Raw genomic sequence first — 20,470 nt, forward strand, 5'->3', positions numbered from 1 at the left:
GGTTATGACAGAAAACTGCTTTATTGCACAAAAAGGGCAGGAACATAACAAAAGCTTTTGATGGTCTCTGATCTTCCTCACATTTACTACTTTGCCTATTAATTTAATATGATTGTGCAAGGCTTACCTGACACAGAGGCTGGTTTTGAATGCTCCCAGCTGCATGTCTGTGTGGGAGTCGTGATACTTCAGAGACCATTTTAACAACTTGAGAGAAATGATCCTACATCTGCGGAGTTCTGGGGATCATTAAATCATACCAAAATACATACTTAGGTCTCAGTCTATCTATACGTTCACTCACACAAGTATGACATATCCATTCCAGCAATGCAGCATAGGGAGTTAGGTCTCACTAGTACACATACTTCAAGCCTGTGCACCACCTTTGAGGTTAAGACTAAGCTTCTGCTCAGGTATTTTGTAGATTTCACCTGTATTTAGAAGAAAACTACCATTTCCCAAGAACACTCTTGAGGTTGCTGGGTCCAAAGAACAGCAAGTTTGTTCACTACTTGAAACTCCTGCTACATCTCAGCTGCCTGCTTTGCAGTGCATGGTTTTGAGGGCATTGAAGAGAGCGTTCCCAGCAGATGTGCTATTGACCTTCTGCCAGAAGGGGCTGTAATAATGAAAATGGTTTGTTCTAGTTAACATGCTCATTCTACCACTTAAGTATGAAGCATCTTCAGTAAGGAATGAATACGTTGTAGTCCAGTATTTGCTCTTTCTTACTCAGATTTTTTTTTTCCCCCCTTAAAAGTATTTCTGGGTTCAAAACTTACATAAATATCTAAACATTTTAGGGCCCAACTCCCATTATACTGGTGGATCATGACATGGCTGAAAGCAAATAAAGGAGTCTCTCAGTTTAACTAAAACCCACAGAAGTTGAACTTGATGTGTTTTGAACTACCTCATCCTTCAAGTCTTCCAAAGTGTAATAAATTATTGCTTGCCCAGCATACTTGAATATTTGTAAAACAAAGAGGGAAAAAAAATCCCAAACAATAGCTCCTAAAGATCAATATATTTCACACGATTTCCTTTTAGAATTTGCCACTGTTGATTCTATTTTGCTGTTAGGATACAAATGAATTTTGTATCAACAAATATTTATTATACCTACAGCTTTCTATTTGTTTGGTTGTTTTAGCCTGAAAAGAATAGGTATTGCGGGACATCATTAACAGTTTATGTGGAATATTGATAATATTAACTGATTGCTATATGTTATTCCAGTTAGTGCATGAAAGTAGTAAAAATAATTAGCAGTTTACACACACCTTCACCTCATTAACATTCTCAAAATATCAGCTTTTAAAAAAAAAAATCTGTTCAGCCTGGCTCATAAGTGAATTAGTACTGTATTAGATTCTATCTAACTATATATTAATTATAAACTAATGGCACAGATCCAGACTTAATTGCACTGTGATTAAATATTTATCTTGTTTTTAATGCAGCAAATGGAGCGTGCTGATTATAATGATCAAGGTGTCTCCATCTGGATGCAGCAAAAGCTAAGGTTCACTCCCTGAGTGCAAAATGTTTCAGGTCATTTCTGCACATTTCCCTCTAATTCTCCTCTGTGGATTTATATTACAGTAAACTGATTGTCCAGCCATCTCCCAACCTTTTTTTAACTAAATAACTAGAATATTTTCTGAAAAGGTGCTATTTAAACTTGATGGCTATACAGTGCCTTTCCTTAATAAATAGTCTTAAGCTTCTCACCTAACCCTTCCATCGACTGGAATGACAGATTCTACACAAATTTGAGGTGTGGTCAGTGTAGTAGGCAATGTAGTGATACTACACAGGGTGAGACCTGAAGATGCTCCAAAAGCTGGAGAAAGTGTTCAATGCACTACAAGATATTTTCCTCAACATCTCTCTCTCTATTTCTCCTCATACTCCTAGGCTTCTGAGCTTGAGAACTTTCTTTGCCATTTTCAATGCTGTTTTTCAGCTCTTTACACCCTTCATCACCTACACATGTGTTCCTGAATAAAGCCCACAGTAATCTTCCCTCACCAGCTATCTCATAAATGTACTGTAGCAAATTAACGTGAGACCTGTTCTGCATCTCTGCATGACCTTTCACAGGAGGGTTTTATCTTCCCAAACAATACCTGGTTTGTTTACAGAAAATCCAGGTTCAGGGCCTTTTCCTTCTCTTCCTCTAACTTTATGGTTTAACTCTGGCAGCAGCATTGTTATTTTTTTCCTAGATGATACTGTTTCTGTCACTGACTTCTCCCACTCTTGCTGACCGAAGTGTGGGGGCTTGGCTGCTACACTCCATTTTTTGTGAATTACTTTGTATCATTGTTAAATTCAGATTAATTTTCCAATTTATGTCAGAAATATTTTCCAAATGTCTTTTTCAGTTGATTCTGGTTCACATCAAAAGGAAAAAACTCTGCAAACACAGAGAATCTTGTATTTTGTAAAAGTTTTTCTGGAGGACTGCAAAGGCTTGAAGAATTCTGTATATTAAAATATTCAGAGAATTATTATTATAGATTGGGATGTTCGAAAGATTCAGTTCAAAAGTGCAGTTCTGACAACACTAATGTCTACAGGTTCTACATTAAAATAAACTCTCCAAATCCTTTCTCTATATAGTTGAAACAAATCCACCTCTGTATTTACTATATTGGTCTGTTGTTTAAGTAAAATATACCCAGCAATAAGGAAACCATACACAGTTTGCTACCTAATGCAGAACCTCACTGCCAATTGGGATTTCTGTGCAACAGTGCTATTTTTATCATCATAATTCTTGTCATCATATATGAAGATATCAGTTTCATTGTTTCACTGCACTTTAAACTACCAGCGATCAGGACCTCTCATCCTTTTTCACCGTGTTCCACTAATAACTGGAAAATGGAAAAAACCTGAAAAGATTATGTGAACTTTAACTATAACAGCAAATAGATTTAAATCCAGTTAGTTCGCTTGCTGAGCATTGCAGTGGGAACTAAAAAATGCAACAGCCTAAACTTATGCTATTCATATTTGTATGAGTCAGGTCCTAACTACTAGTGTCACACCAATGACACGGAAACAGCAGAAGAGAATCTCAGAGGATGGTTATCCTTAGGACATGAAATATTATTAAAAAGTGATGAAAGAGAATTACTAAATGTGAAATATATATAGTCCAAAAAGGCATAAAGTTGTCCACAGCAGAAACCAAGGGAAATAGACAAGACTTACACTCCAGTCATTTATTTCCCTTAGGATGTAGGACAGAGGAAATATATCCTTTCCTCTTCACATTTTTTTTCCAGCTGTCATCAAACCCTTATGATTTTATGTACCCTACCCTAAATTCTTTTGAATTCCAGATCCTGTCACTATTCTCCAACTCTTACTCCCTTCTTAGCTAGATCATCGTTCTCTTTTCTCCTCATAACCCATTCCCGCTTCATACTGGTGTCTTGGCAACTCAGAAAACCACACACTGCATAACCATCCCAATTTAAAATCACAACCCATGTTTGCAGTTACGTGCCTTCAGTTTTTAAGATACACAGTAGAATCACTGGATGTCTGCTTCCTTTGCACCAGCTACACCCACAGCACAAATACAAACTAATTGCTCTTGATTAATGTGATTCACATGCAGTTAGTTGTACGTGGAAGAAAATACTGACCTATTTTGGTGGATAATGGTAATAATTCCTGCACAGCAATAGAGGAGATTAGGCTTTTCTGATAAACAATGCTTTAACTTAAAATTCCTTTCTGTGTTATTACACACAATGCAGGTGTCATTATTGTCATTCAAGTACAGTTCTCTGCACAGGTAAATTTTGCCTTCAGCAGAGCCTTGTGCAAGGGCTGGGGCATAAGCTGCAGCACTCCCGAGGCCACAAATATATTCCTTTAGTGAATTGCATGGCAGACTTCCTCTGGAGCCACACACTCTTCTCTGGTGTCCACCCTGAGCTGTGGCATGGGTAACTCATCAGACACATCCAACTTTCCTCTGGTTTTCAAGATCCACAGATCTGTGCACAGGCATAATGATGGCCATATTCATCTGGGCGACTTCAAAAGGTGAGGGCATGAACTAGACATAATTAACTTCCCCTCACCTCAGGACAGATGACCTGAATGCATGTTAATATTCTCTTTCCAATCTAGTCTAATTGGTAGCTGGATATGGTTCCTGAAAGGGAATCCATAATATTACTCATCTGTTGATGGAATGGAGTCAGGCACAGAGAAGGTCATCTGGCTGAAAAATGTTGATGCTGCAGTTAGGTTCTGAATGACGGGGAACAAGACCAATAGGATATGCTATGAAAACTACTTTACTATTGTAATGTGTACTTTCATTGAGGATATCCCTAGTGACATGATTTAAACAGTTTGAAGCAAATTCTTTCTTTGGAATTTCTTAAAAGGTTGTAACATATTACCTGTATTCTGCTACCAAATATTTAGACAGAAACAAGACTTGATGACAAATACATTATATTATACTTTCTGTGCCTCCCCCTGTTCAAGGGAGGCTAAAGCAGAATGCTGACCTAACAGGATTGTTGTATTGTATTTTGTTTCAAAACATGCCCAGTATTACTGTTTTGCAGAGAAAATTATTAGAATGGTTTTCTCATCTAGGAGGCTGGATTAAACAAAAGAAAATTGAGAAATTCCAGGTTGACACAGAAAGACTAAAAATCAGATATTGAAATATTGTCATCCTTTCCCTTAGTTTATATTAATAAATAAATACTGTTCCGCAGTTTTAACAGGACAAAATACTGTAGAAAGCTTGAAACTAATGAAATTAATGAGTAACTGTAACAAAGACTTGTAATATTGCTGTAGAGTGTTAACTCATGTTTTGTAAGTAAATGTTAAAATATGGTACTGCAGGCAAATTGAATATATAAATCTATATCCAGACCTTTTTGTTCTTGGGCTATGGCTTCTTCATTGTAGCTAGCCATTTCAATAAAACTTCATGAATTCCAAGTCTTCTCTCAGCTTATTTGACATAATTCAAATAACTTCTAAAGTATATAAAGGTACAATTCATTTTAACATTTCTTAGTAATAGACAACTAGACATTCATGGGAGCATGTTACATTTTCATAATTGATATTTTTATCAGAAGAGTTATCATACAACCACAACTCCCATGGAAGCCAGTGGAAGTTTTGTCTTAAATAAGTAATGAATATATACTTCTGGACTGGAGCGTGAAAGCTTCTGCTCTCTTATCTCCAGTCACACTGATAATTTCATTTGACAGTTTATTACTTTACAGTACTGTGGATCTTATGTAAATAGTTTTGCTACAATTTTGAAGTCACATAGTATTTACTCATAAGGAGTATTACTGAAGTCAACAGTTTTATATAAGTGCAAAAAAAGAGAAAAAAAAGTTGTTCCCAAAATAATATTTTGAAACACTACAATTGTATAGATAAGATTACACAATACAGCAGAAGATAGCTGAATACTACATGTCATTCTTTCTTTAAGCCTAATAATGGACATTCATGCTCTGAGGTAAAATACTGTTTATCTAAAAGACTTACAGTGGGAAAAAATGAAATGCATTTTAATTGCAGTAGTAAAGTCTTCAAAATAATATACAATAAAAAAGAATTGATTTGATTTCTAAGACAAAAGAAAAAACAGGTCTTGGCTCTGGCAAATGGTCATTAGTATATGGCAAGTCAATTTATAAGAGCAACAATGAGAATCAGTAGATATGAATGAAGTGGCAGATACTTGTTATTGCAAGAAATGGTCTAAGAAGTTGTTGCAAACGTTCAGAAATCCCCACATTCCTGACTGAGTGAACTCAGTCAAGCCTTTGCTTGGTATTTCTATGCCCCTAAAGCAATTTACGTTCTCTTTATGAGAATAATGGCAGGCAACCTGTGACTGTTTATTAAAATATAAATGCCAAATCTTCTTTCAACATTTCCCCCCCTGGTTCAAGCTAGGATAGACTTAAAGATCTTCTCAGCACCTCAGTGATGCAGCTACTCAGAGAGTCCAGCTCGCTGATCCCTTACAGGCAAATAATAATGACTGAAGCCAGAGTCAAGGGAGTTTGGGATAGCAGGGCTTTTTTACTTAGTAGGGGTTTTGGGGGGATTAGAAGTAGACAGAACATTAAACACAGTGCAATGCAGGAAGAAACTCATTTGGGTGGGAACTGGGCATCAGATCAGCAGCTGATGAGACAGAGATTCATAATAAGAAAGACCAGATGGGAAAAAAAAACAAAAAAAACCCCACCTCAGCTCTATTTTAAACCCTGTTCTTGGTCCTTCAGGGCACTTAATTCCACTTGCAGATAATTCCATTATCTGTCAGTTTTAACACTTCCTGGGCTTTGATGCACTACAAATCTATAGCAGTGTAATGGTATTATGCATATCCATGATCGATAAAATACTGCTGTTTCAGACATGAAGAAAAACTCATGTGTCTGAATGCCTGTCCATTTCACCTATCAGCTGATTCAATAAAATATGCTACCTGTATCTACAAACGTTTCCCTGCAACCTATGTACTTACATCAGAAAACATCATGTCACATCTTTCCCTGGTTATAAAATTGGTCTCAAAGGAGCCTGAATTTCACAGAAGTACCATATTCCCTCAGTTCAGCCATGCTCTCTGCTACTTTGCAGTCTTTCCTTGGCACTTCCTCCTTACTTGCTTTAGCATCTATCCAACCTGCTTAAGCTTAGGCACATCTTTAACACCCGTACATAATAGGATATGAATTACTGAAAAGGTAGGACAAGGATTCTGGTTGTAAGAAACAACACTTTTTTTCTTGTGCAAGATTACCAAGAATCAGCACAGATTACCAAGAATCAGAGTAGATTTTTGTTGGTTTGCTTGCTTTTTACTAAACAAGAGTTATGGATAAAAAAAGATATTTATTTAAGGACAAGAGATATGAAGTGATAGGAAAAATTACTAGAACAACGAACATACAAGATACATGATTGAACGTATCCTTGTTGTTAAAGTTTTTCCTTGGCTGTTTCAGCATGTCAGCCAACTTGTAAAATTGTAGGGATTATACTATCGAGTCATTCCCAGGAGAGTTATTAGAGAGGGATATTTCCCATTCATCCTGCTGTTAAAAAACATAACATGGGGAGCAATGGTACAGGGTACTTTCAAGATTCACACTGGTTAACTTTGCTCAGAATCTACAAATGTTATGTTGAGGTAGTCAGCACCAAGAGTGTACAGCTCCCACCCCAAAGATCATTAGATTTCAGGGAACCTCATCCACAGCCACTCTTATTTGTTTTACATAACTATAATTATTTGCAGCCTGATGTTTAGAAACTTGCGTCAGTACAGTTATGCATGGATATAGCTTTTTGTAGGCTCAAAATCTTTGAAGCACAGAACATTCAATGTGTTGAATATATATCCTGGAAGGAGATACGATACATGAATACGAAGAAAAACAAATTACAAACATAACAAATCAACAGCTTTACAAAAGGTGAGGTCCTAAAAACCTCAGGAGAAAAATCATAAATGTGTGCATACTCATATGTGCATATACACCATGATACTGGGCTACTGGTGTGGGTCCTTCCCGTAGAAAGGAAACCAGAAAAAGGGATTTACTTAAATTCAGAGTTTCTTCCTAATTGACATTAACCATGTACACTCCTTCTGTAGTATATAGAGAAAATACAGGAATAACCACTTTGTTTTAAATTTCTCTACAGGTTTGTGTTTCGTTTCTTTGACTGCAAAGACTGACCTAGATTGGACTCTTCACTCTTGAAGAGGAAATCAGGATAAAATGACATCTACCCACGTTGTTGCTGCACTGCTGTCCAAAAAGAAGACTACTGCCCAGTCTTGGCACAATTTAGTGTCAAATGCACAACTGCAAACAGTGAGGATTTCAAATTCATACGTATGCAAGAACTGGCACTCATAATGTATATGACACTAATAAAACCTTACACTAATGAATATTATTTGGGTTACAGTGCCTATCATGGAAGGGTCTGGTTCATTGTCCAAGCAAAATATACTTAGCATTTTTAAGAGCACACTTACTTTGTAGTCCTTAACTTTGCTAACATGTGCTGTCTTCCTACAGGACCAGCCATTCTGCAAATGGGTCATTATTCAATACTTCTTTATCCTCCTGAATGAATGTGTAGTACAAAGCCTTGGTAACTAAAAACCACTTAAATTTGCACTGAACAGGAAATAATGAGTAAAATTTCTTCCTCAGCACTCTTACATTTTCACAGTCAATCCAATGCTTTAAAGAGGGTCATAAGACAGTTTAAAACCAAAATAAGCACAAAATAAGCCTCTTTGGGATGCTATTTTTGAACAGAGTCCTTTCCATCAGGCTTGTTAACCTGCTTCAAAATCCTCAACCAACCACTATTCCTGTTTGCTTTGCTTTCATTAGTATTTGCTTTTTTTTTCCCCCCCCTTTCCATGCATCTAATACCTGGATGCGAATCTTTGACTGCTTTTATCCAATTTAATTACAGTGTCTCACCAAAGATGACTGTTTTTTTTTTCTTCACTCCAGCTTTCGCTACACATTTCCACCAAATTCCCCTTCCCACTGAGAGCACACATGCCACTACATGTCAAGTCAGATCAAGGAGCTGAACCAAATGAACACTAACTCTGTTGGGGAAATTACATTAGGGAAGAGGCTACTTTCAGCTGGAACAGCTACCTGATGCAGCTCAACATGTAGCTGTACAACTGCTAGCACAAGCTTAAAGGGGAGAGCAAGAAAGCATGAGTAGGCTGGAAGAAGGAATCAGAAATAAATGGCCTGCGTGAAGTAAACAATTCTTCCAACAGCAGCCAGGCCAACGCAGATCACCCCACTGCAGCCGTTCCCTTTGTATGCACGTATTCAGACCCACTCACTCTGTGCCCATGCGCAACTCATTAATCTCATTTCTTTGCCTGTCAACTCCCTTCTTCCTCAGCAGTTTCTCGTCTCAGTTTCCATCACTTCTCAGATGAAAATCTGTCCATTCTGACAGGAGAGGATTTTGTCATCTGTTCTCTGCCATGGTTAGCCTTTTGCCGTATTTTCTCCTGTGCTTCGGCTCTACTTGGAAGTACAGAGAACTCAAGGAGCAACAGAGTACACTGAGATTCCTGGAGCAACAAGAACAATAGTTTGTTCTTCATCTTGTTTGTTTTTGCTCCATCTTCAGAGGATGAAACAATCAATATCACATAATAATCTTTGTCTATTTTATTCACATGACCCTGTCTTAACTGCTAGTTCTGCTCTTTGTATCTGTCCAAGCAAGGTCTAGACACCTGCAAAGCCTCTTCTTGGGGAATACTGCTTCCCAGATAGAAAAGCACCTAAGTAAAGCCACCCTGTCGATGCAGACCTGGAACCAATAGACAGTACTGACACTGCTGGAGCCTGAGATAAAGGTGTTGTGATTCCCTTCCAGGGTGACATGTCCATCTGTTCTGCTCCCTGCCCTCCTTGGTACAGAGATGCATTGGTAGTTGGTATGGCAGACTTGATGTCACCCACCGTCAGACAGCAGTATACACTGCTGGTTTCCTTATAACGGACTTCTCAACTCTGTTAGGTTAGGAGCTGTCTCTGCTAATTGAGCATGAACTAAGCCTACCTCCTTGGCTGACTCTATGGACTTTTCCATGGCAGTAATAAAAGCAACCTCTGACACCGCACTGTGAAATTGCATGTCCCAGCTCCAAAGTATCGGAGCAGAAAGGTTTCTCAGTAGAACTGCTTTGAGAATCAGAATGGGCAGCAGAACACCTTTTTTCCTTAACCTCATTATAAGAAATAGTGAAACTATTTGAGCTGAGTTCAGCCTGAGGCAGACACCTAGCATGGAAAACTTCCATCTCAAAGTTCAGGTGAGAAAGTGATAAGCAACCAAAAGAAAATGTTCATGACAGAAAGCAATAGATAGTTTAGGGGATACTATATGATCTTCCACTTGTATTTGTACACTGGGATGAATGTCATATACCCACCACAAATACCACTCTCTAAATCTATGCAGATTATGGAAAAATGCCCATGTATGAGTTTCTCAGGCAGTTGCCAGCACTGAAGGCTAATCCCAGCCTCCCAGCACCCTTTTTGTCTAACCCTGAAAAGAAGTGAGAGATTTTGCTGAACTGAGGTTTTTTTTGATGATATATGGACAAACATTCACTAAGGAATAGGCTAAAAATACTAATTAATTTCCATTCCTGACCTAACCAAGATTTCCAGCTTTTAAATGTGACAGCCTATTGTAATAGCTTTCAGTGCCACCTGGCATCTAGAGCTATTTCTACTGCATAAGCCTCGTTTTCATCAGAATGGGGTTTAATATGACCTTTATATAATGTTCTGATTTAGTCTATATTTCACTTGGAATATATGGAAAGTAATTAACAAGTTAGCTTCAGGCACTAAAAAATAAAATATGCACTTCAAGAAGAAAAAGAAAAGGAATTGTTACAAATGTGTAAACCAAGTTAAGCAAGAGAGTAAATCTCTGTTACAGACCTTGAGGGAACGACAAATCCTTTCCCTTAGAATAATATGGAAAGATGATTTTCCTCTTTGAAATGTGTGAAACAGAACAGCTTTGCATACCACAGCAAAATTATTGTGCCCCAAAAGACAGCCTGAGAGCATGCTGTCACAAAACTACACTTCGGATGCTGCTGTACAATGGGCAGTAAATTGAAGTCCTTGAGACTAGACCAGATGCATCATTTGAGATTTTGAGGGTGAGAGAGTAAGCAGATTAAATATCTCATGAACTTTTTGGAAAGTTTCATTTCAATAAGCTAGGGACACCTGTTTATTTTGGTTTTCTTTTCTGATCATCACCAAAGGAGTTACAATTTCAACTTCTTGCAATCAATAGAAGGCCATTAGGGCATTATTTTCAGGAAGAAGAGATACCCTTTGTGAAATCCAATTTTATACCCACAATCAGTTAAGTATTTTTAAGGAAAACATATAGTGTAGTTAGCATATAAGGATATAAGTATAATTCCTATGTAAATATTAATCTCAGTAAGATCTCAAATGTTTTTCATTTGAACTCATAATGTAGTTCTCTGAGAATCAATGACATCTTGCCAGCACTTTAACCAACTGGATCTCTTCTACTTTTTGATGAGAGATGCTGCTCAGTGCAGCACCAAATGTAAAACCATTTGCTGACATGAAGGAATGAAAAAAAATGAAAAATTGATTACAATATTCCTCTGTTCAAGCAAAAGACCTATCCAATATCCGAATCATAGAATCACAGAATGGTTTGGGTTGGAAGGGACCTTTAAAGATGATCTAGTCCAACCCCCCTCGCTGAGGGCAGGGACATCTTCCACTAGATCAGGTTGCTCAAAGCCCCATCCAACCTGTCCTTGAACACTTCCAGGGATGGGGCATCCACAACTTCTCTGGGCAACCTGTGCCAGTGTCTCACCACCCTCATGGTAAAGAATTTCTTCCTTATGTCCAATCTAAATCTACCCGCTTTCTAAACTATTTAATATCAAACTATTTTAAACTATCTAACATAAAGCTATCGAAGATGGTGCTGAGTAGAACATTCCTACCTTCCACTATAAATAGTTATGAAAAGTCAAAATCTTGAAAATTTGATATTATGAATTTACCTCAAAATAAAAATAAACTGTGACAAGGGAAAACCTGGGATTTTAATAATTTTATGTTTAGTATTTTAAATCTATGAAAAATGATAATTCAGTGAATTTTTAAATGCAAGTTATTTAGAACAAGAAAAAGCACCTATTTTTGCCAAAAATGTGGCTTACATTTTTACATTTTTACAATACAAATTCCATTCTGTTTTTTTTAAACTCACCATGTCCCATGAACAATTGTATTTCTGAGGAACCAACAATTTCACCAGAAAATTGATAAAAAATTCTAGATTGCATACTGGTTTTAAATCTACACATTAGTAATGTTTAGCACTTATACTTCGCAAATGCACATTAAATACGTTGTTTTATTGTCTCTATCCTGTCAATTTCCAGAGATCCATAAGGGGAAACCCAACCCATGACATAGGCAGCTTTTTATGGGACAGAGTACATTATCTCCATTCTGTCATGCTTTATGAGATAGCAAGTAGGTGCTGGCTTTGTTTTGCCATTTCAGCATGCTACTCACAAGAATAGAGTCAGCATGTGAGCACTGGGACACTACGTCAAGGAAGCGCTTTTGGGTCCAAAACCTCCATGAGAAACTACCCCTTTCACAATAAGGCTCTCACGGAGTCCAGGGACAATCCCTGGGAGGTAGTGGAGCTCAGAGAAGCAACATTATTTCTTCCTAGTCTAAATCAAATTTACCTGAATGTTAATGTGAATTAAAGAGAGAAATCTAAAAAACAAGCAGAAAAGAAAAGAGAACTCCATTATTACTACAGAAGTCTAGAGGATGTCTAATAGGAAAACTAATAGGGTCTCTTTTAAGAAGTACCTAGGCTATGTCCAGTAAATCAGTTTTGAAATATCTGTTAGTGAAAATAATTTATAACTACTTCTAATTTTTCATTTTTCAATCTTTTTTTTTTTTAAACACAATGACTGATATATAGTTTCTTATTCTGCAAATACGTTCCAAGGAAAACACTAAGGCAATATACTGTGGTGCCCTGCTTTAAAGGGCTTCTTAAACACAAGAAATCTGGGGGAGAAAGAAAGCACCAGTTTTAATAGCCAGAGAAACCTGGAGTTGTCCTAACAGAAACAAAACAAAACACGTAATGTGGAAGCAATTTAGATTTCAATTGTTGCTTAACACCATGCTCATAGGGTAAGGTTAATGGGCAAATCTTAAGATTTTTAGTTGTCTATCTTTTATGACTTTTTGATAACTCTTAAGTGCTATCTCTAGTACAACTTTCTTCCTGGAACTTCTGATATTGTGCTTTTCCATTCTAATCTTTTGATTTCTTTTCCTGATTGAACGTCATTCTAGAGACTTTCCAATAGAAGTCCCCTTCTCCACTTTATATGGCATTTTTAACTTTCGTTGTTTCTCAAAAGTGGTTTTTTTCCCTTGTTTTTTACTTCTTTAGGAAAAAATGCTAAAGTAACTTTTATAGAAGTTGAAATTCTAAATAAGGAAGTGAACAGATTAAATATCACATGGAATTGTAGAAGAGTAGTATTATTTTCCATGGGAAAAAATAGACTGCTTGTAGTAGCTGCACACAGATATATAATGCAGCTGTCTGTACATGTACATACCGTGTCACAAGGTTGTTGTAGGGGTTACGTTTTACTAATGTCTTTGAAGAAGAAATTTCTGTCATATATTGAGTCTATCTCTTCAACACCTAAATTTCATTAAATCGATATTAAACTCAAACTGTAAAAGCACTTTTATTGTCATGAAAGTCTAAACATATTTGCATATTGTATATAGATGGAATACAAAGACACAAATCCCAGTTACCTAAAAAACTAGGCTTAAAAAAAAATTAGTGACAAAAGCAAGGAATGGCTTCAGTTAAGTGATGATCTCAAGGGGCATGTATTTATTATTTCAGCCAAAGTCACAGTGTAAAGACAAGTGTACAAAGTGCCACATGTTATGTGGTACTCTGTCTCATTGTGTCTTGGAAGAATTACTCTTTGATATCTTTAGAAATTATTCCAGACTCCTTGAAGAGAGGGAGGGAATACATAAAACCATGGGGAAACATTTTTGAGCTGCAAAGCTTCAAACAGCAGGACATCCAACAGAAGTTGATACATTAGGCTTAAAAACAGTTTTCAACAAAGCAACCTCCTCCTAGTTCAATAAACAGCCTTAAAAGACTCATGCCACATGTGTAGATCGGAAAAGAAACATGGAAACAAATCTCCAAGACAACTGTCCTGAGATTTTCCTAGCTTGCTTTCACAGGATGCATGAGCTTCTGGTAAAACTATTTAATTGATCTGAAACTCAAAATAAATGAACAGATATGAAGAAGTGACTCAAAAGAGAGTGTTCAGATGTCTATAACAACATAAAAAAAATAGGTATTTAACTGGAATGGAAAAAGAGATCTAGATCAATGTTTATCCAGAAGTAGGGCTAAGGAAAACCTTGTTGAAACTGTGAGGATCATTTGAAAAACTCCTCAGTTTAGCTTTGGTTAAAAAGCATGCAAAAAATAAGTATGCTTTTTCTTAGATGAAATATGCTTAATGAGTTATAATTACAGTTCATTAGACTGAAGCATTCTGAAACTGAAGGAACCCCTGTGAAATACCATTTCTATAGAGATACTCACAGTGCATTTATTATTTCAGGATTATTAATCTTCAACCTAGTTGTTACAACAATCAGAGTAAAATTTTAGTAACTTCACTTCTATGAGATTACTCATGGAGTGCGTTGTCAGAATGACATATAGTACTCATAGACTCTATCCCAAAGAGCGGAGTATGGGAAGTAGTATTGTTTTACCCCTTCAGTTGAATAGAAAAAGAAACTCTAGTTTTGATCCCGATCACAGGTCAATTAAAAGTTTATAATGTTCATAAAATGTTCAAGTAATGTTTATAATCTTCATAAAATGAATGTATTATCTGCAATTTATCCTACCTCATATTCTTTAATAAGTAAAGGTATTGTTTGGAAAAATACTACGTTGCCCTCCAATTAATCTTCTCACCTTTCCTCCCCTGCAACCGTTACACTAAATGCAGCCTCTTATCTCAGAGTGTTTAGAAGACAATCATAAGGTACTTCTAATGATTTTGAATGCTAAGCAATGACTTCTGGGCCTTGCAGCTGGAAGTGCGTGCATACCTCCTCCCCAACACTACCAGATCAGCACTAGAATCAGCAGGTTAATTATGCTCCACTAAGATAAATGTCACAAACTGGAGGAACTGGGTTTTTTTTGGAAAAGAGCAAAATCTGGTAGCAAATAGAACTTGCTTTCTGCCTACACAAGGCACGTCCCACTGAACTTACTGTGAAAGGCTCTAGGTGAGAGCATGAGGCTTTGGATGCAGTTTCTATTTATTTTTCAGCACCCCTGCATCTTTTAAACTGCATGACTGCCTTCCTACTCTGAGGAAGAGGTGTCTGTTTTAAGCAGAACACACAGCTTTGTAAGTATCAATACAATATGAGAAATAAGTTGTATTAAAACAATCCCATAATAATGCACTAGTTTGTTACTTTCAAAACAACAACATCTGGTCATATCTTAGAGCAAAATCAATAGAAACTATAAATTATAAAGCATCTAGGTAAAGAACAATTGCACTTTATTCATATATTTTCCTCTGGAAAAGCTAGAACAAGTAATATCTCTATAACAAAGGTTTAAAAATAACTTCATTTTCACACGCATGTCCTTCATCACTACATTTAAAACTTTCCTGCTCTTAATGCAACAGTCTGGTTCTGATTTTGACTTCCCCCACTTCATTGTTAAAATTCATATTGCGCTTCTAGGTTGCACTTTCACTGCACCTAATTTAAGCTCCAATTTAGCAAACACATGCTTAAAACACATGCTCACAAAGAAAATAGGTCTACTATGCACTGACATTCAAATACTAACTACCTACTTCACTGCTTTCCTGAGGAAGATCCAAAACAAAATATGTACACCTCTGCAGAAAATTATTGTTTCATTCTATGGAATTTCTAAATGTTCTGGTTTCAGCTGAGATAGAGTTAATTTCCTTCCTAGTAGCTGGCACAGTGCTGTGTTTTGGATTTAGGATGAGAATAATGTTGATAACACACTGATGTTTTAGTTGTTACTGAGCAGTGCTTACACTAGTCAAGGACTTTTCAGCTTCTCCTACTACCCTGCCAGTGAGGAGGCTGGAGGTGCACAAGAAGCTGGGAGGGGGCACAGCCAGGACAGCTGACCCAAACTGGCCAAAGGGACATTCCATACCATGTGACATCATGCTCAGTACATAAACTGGGGGGAGTTGGCCGGGGAGGGTGTAGCTGCTGCTCAGGAAATGGCTGGGCGTTGGTCAGTGGGTGGTGAGCAATTGCACTGTGCATCACTTGTTTTGTATATTCTTTTATCATTATTATTATTTTCCCTTCCTTTTCTGTCCTATTAAATTGTCTTCATCTCAACCCACGAGTTTTATCTTTTTTCATTATTCTCTCCCCCATCCCACTTGGGGGGGAGTGAGTGAAGGGCTGTGTGGTGTTTAGCTGCCTGCCAGGTTAAACCACAACAGTCCTTTTTGGCATCCAATATGGGGGATAAAGGGTTGAGATAACAACAGATCTGACCAGAGCATGTTAAAACAAATTTGTTATAAGCATTCTTTATTAGGTTAATATTCGCTGGTTGTAATGTTGATTTATCTGCTCTCAGAGTTGTTGTGCTTGTTCTCAGGGTTGTGTTAGGTAACACCTTACTTGCTGTCTATGTTCCCTCTTGTGCTGTTCATCACCTCTGGGGGCTGGATCATGGATATCATGTTGCTGCACGGTGTAACACTGGCTTATGACATGATAAAATTACTGGTCGAGAGACTAATCTGGTATTTGGACTCAGCATTGCCATCATCTCCGTACTTCTTTACACTCTTTACCTTTTCTCCTTCGAGAGTCAATCTATTGGGGAGACAAGCGGGGGACATTTTCCCCGACTCCTTCACCTTCCCCTTCTCCTCCAGGTTAGTTACAATAGCTTTTGAAATTTTGAATATCCTTGGGATGTTATAAAACCTACGAGTTTTACCTTTTTCCCAATTCTCTTCCCCATCTCACTGGCAGTAGTGAGTGAACGGCTATGTGGTGTTTAGCTGCCTGCCAGGTTAAACCACGACACTAAAAAATAGTATCTATACTTAAATATAGCTTATTTTGATCATAGTCACATTTCATGCAAATGTAGAGATGAGTTATACTCTATTAATATCTAGCAGAAGAGTTTAAGATCCAAAGTTTGCTAGTCAAGGCAGAGAATGCAATTGTTTTCCCAAAGGTGGAAATTTTCATTTGAATAGGAAAAAAAAAAAGTCATTCTGTGCCTGGAGTTTAGTCAAATTAATTCCTTGAAAAAGCTTCAAATTAATCAAAATTATTCCCAAGAAAATAATTGTTTCAAATTAATTCCCAAACAATCTAATCATATGAAGTATCAATGTCCTAGAACCAGATTAAATAACAGAAAGTGTTACTGTTACATTAATTCACCTACTTTTGCAGGTATTTAGTCATCATATTCCCTTATAACATAATGTCTGAGCAGTTGAGATTTACTTGCACAAACGTTGACAAATATGTGTTTTGTCTCATATTGTAAATCTACCATGTACCATTTATGCCAGAGGCATTTTTGCATCTGTCCAAATCAAAGAACAAAAACATTTTTGTGCTGCATGTTTGTGTACTTCTAGCTGTTGATTTGTCTGTGTGGGAATATCTATCTGCATTGTTGTATCAGTGCAACTCCCACATGTATACTCTTACTGCAAACAGCATCCTCTCATGGAATAACTAACATGAAAAGGTCACCAGTCTTTCCATTAAGAGTTTTCATACAGAAATTTACACTGGTATAGCTATTACTGCATAAATTATTGTGGCACATTTCTAGAAGCCAGTAAACCCTGAAACACTAAGAACTATAGCAATAAAAATAATGGCTAAAACCTAGGTGCAGCTCATTCAACCAACCACAAGTAAGTAAATGATTTGAGTTTGAAACATATCTGATCAAGCCTTGGTGGAAAATATTTGAAAAAATACTGGTGTAAAAGATGTTATTGATAATGGGTGAATTCAAGGAGATTATGAACATTTAGGAATATTCTGTGATGGAACAATGCTCAAAAGACATTCATTGTAAATTATTGGCTGAGCTTTGTTGAACACAAGAATTATGTGGGGAAATAAAGCAGTGATACTAGGGCAGAGCAAACCAAAGCAGTCAGAAGTGATTAAAAACAATACATTTAAATGAATACAAAAGCAAAAAAACCCAATGTCATCTGGCACTCCAAAAGGCAAGGGCTCCTGAGGAACTGAACACAGAATGTGTAGGCTTTTGTGAAACTATTGAAATTTCAGCTGGTAAGTCTAACAGAGATCTGTAGTGGAGCCCATGTATCTGTCTTATAAATTCCACTTCTCTCCTTTTACCCATTTTCAGCTGATGTATCTGGTTAGCTTGGCCAGCTCACAGTTGTGGGCTTTCACAAAAACGACAGTGATGTTCAAAATACAAAGAGGGAGGCCGTATCTTCATGAGATGCTCCACTGGTCGCAACAGGAATGATGGTTTTTACAATGCACAACCACAGCAAGATTGTCTTGAACATTACTGCAGCGTATTCATATATGCCTCTAAACTCTATCTCTACAAAATGTGCATACTTAAACCAATTCCATAAAGGGAAAAAAGGGGTGTTTTTTTCCTTTCTTAGGTAAAAAGATCTCCTTTTGTAACTGACACTTCTATTTAACAGTTGCATAGTTTCTATTAAGATATTTTCCATGGAAATTTCAAGACTGACAGATCTCTCAAGAAACGGATAGTTGAAAGCTGATGCTTAATAATTATAATACATACTCCTCGGGGGTGAGTTAGTACTCTACATCTTTCCCAAACCCTTTCTCTGTTTCACAGTGTTTTTTCTCATCTCAGTCATGCTTTCTTTCCATTCCACTACTATGCTAATGTTAAAAGTGCCCTTTTGCTTCTTTCTCTATTCAGTGCTAGTCTTAACTATTCTCCCTCTCTCACATTCTGCTCTTGGCTTTGTTCTCTGCCCTTTCATTTATTATTCTCCACTGTACCCTAATTACTTATATTGCTCCCAAGTTGTAGGTTTGTGTTGTAAACAGTGTTCAATCCTTCTTTGCCATCTTCCTTTCTTCATTCACTTTCCTTACCTTTTCTCCTTTGGTCCTCTGGAGACCTTTACTTCTTTTAACAAGCCGCTATAAAGTGACTCCCTATTCATTTGACGTTTTAGCTCACTGAGTTGATACAACTCAATGCTATTTCAAATACGTTAAGCTGTTTAATGGCATTCTTCTTTGGTACATCATCTTCTTTTTCTTTAAATACTCCCAAGCTAATGGATTGCCAATTAATTAGAAATAGTTAATCTTCGCAATAGAATAAACACTACGTGTTTGTGTCTCTTGGGGAGCTCCTAAACTAATTTTTATGACTGTGTTGTTAACCGTTCTCACTACTTGGCAGCCTGTCAATGGAAATAAAAGTTCAATGAGCAGATATCCAGGCCACAGTTTGCAGAATGTTTTCTTTGAGCAGGGTGCTTCTGCACCCGCTGTCCTTCCCTTCCTTCACTGCTCGTTCCCAGGCTGCGCTGTCTTTCAGGATGCCAGTTCTGGGGGTGATGCAGATGATTGATCTTCACCAGCATGAAGACAGATAAAAAACTAGTACAAACACTGATTTTTTTGAACTCCTGATTGCTTTTGACTTGGTTTGTTGTGGGAAGCCCAATGTGTCAGCTTAACCAAGCAAGAAGCAAAAAGGAAGGAACTGTGGCAAGGAAGCTTTTGAACGACTACTGGAGGAGTATATCTCCTACTGACTCCAAACTGAGGGAAAAAAAGACAAAAGGAAGGGGAGCAGACAGAAAAGAAAAGAACCCAACACTGATATGGCTATTTAGCATGTGTTATGCACAAGATAAACCTGGTTAAAATTATTTAGAAGAAAAGGTAGCTCTCAAGGAATGGTTACCATGATGCAGGTGTTAAATTATTCATACCTGCTGAAGTTGGTTCCTCTTCAATTGAGGCTGTGCAAAAAGGAAGGGGGGGATATGGAAGGGGAAGGGGAGGGAAGGGAGAGAGAGAAAAAGAGAGATTAAGAAATCCAAATAGTGCTAATTGTTACATTATTTACATTTTCTTAACATATGAGCAATAAAACATCATGAAAAAAAAGTTTATTCTAAATAGTTTGATCAATTTCAGTAACAGATGTTTCATCTTCATGGAGAACTAAGCTAAAATGAGTTAAGATCTTAGCTTACATTTATAACATTACACTCTTAACCTTTCCCTCTAATGTAGCTAGTAGGATAGGCCCAATACTGTAATAGCAATGCTCAACAGAAGAGTTTCAGTTAACTCCTCTGCAGTCAAATTCACTGCCAGAGCTAGCTGTTGCTGTTCTTAAGGTAAAGCCTTCTAAAAAATCGACTGCAGGACCCAGTTATCTGGTTAGCTAATGAAGACTGTTGTCCGATGACACAGCTAAGCCAGCGGCTGGTTAGCAGTTAATGAGAGGCACAGTCCACATCTTTTTCCCATCTCTGCATCCTCCACCCCTTCCGTTCCCTTCAGTTTCTTCCCAACTTTGTGCTGGCAGTAATGATTTAATGATCCTGAAATTAAGTAGCCAGGGAGCAAAAATGGCAGTTTTGGGGTTTTGTTTTGTTTTTCTGGTA

General features: G+C 37.2%; 1 protein-coding gene across 1 annotated transcript in view; it reads right to left on the minus strand.

Moving 5' to 3' along the window:
- EDIL3 (EGF-like repeats and discoidin I-like domains 3) overlaps positions 1-20,470 on the minus strand; it is a 190,868-nt gene that overhangs the window by 133,650 nt on the left and 36,748 nt on the right. The window contains exon 3 of the mRNA XM_009331792.1: positions 19,787-19,816. Within this exon, the coding sequence (XP_009330067.1) occupies positions 19,787-19,816 (30 nt within the window). The remainder of the gene's footprint in view (positions 1-19,786; positions 19,817-20,470) is intronic.

The sequence above is a fragment of the Pygoscelis adeliae genome, unplaced genomic scaffold, assembly GCF_000699105.1.
Source record: "Pygoscelis adeliae isolate BGI_AS28 unplaced genomic scaffold, ASM69910v1 Scaffold19, whole genome shotgun sequence".
NCBI classification, from domain to species: domain Eukaryota; kingdom Metazoa; phylum Chordata; class Aves; order Sphenisciformes; family Spheniscidae; genus Pygoscelis; species Pygoscelis adeliae.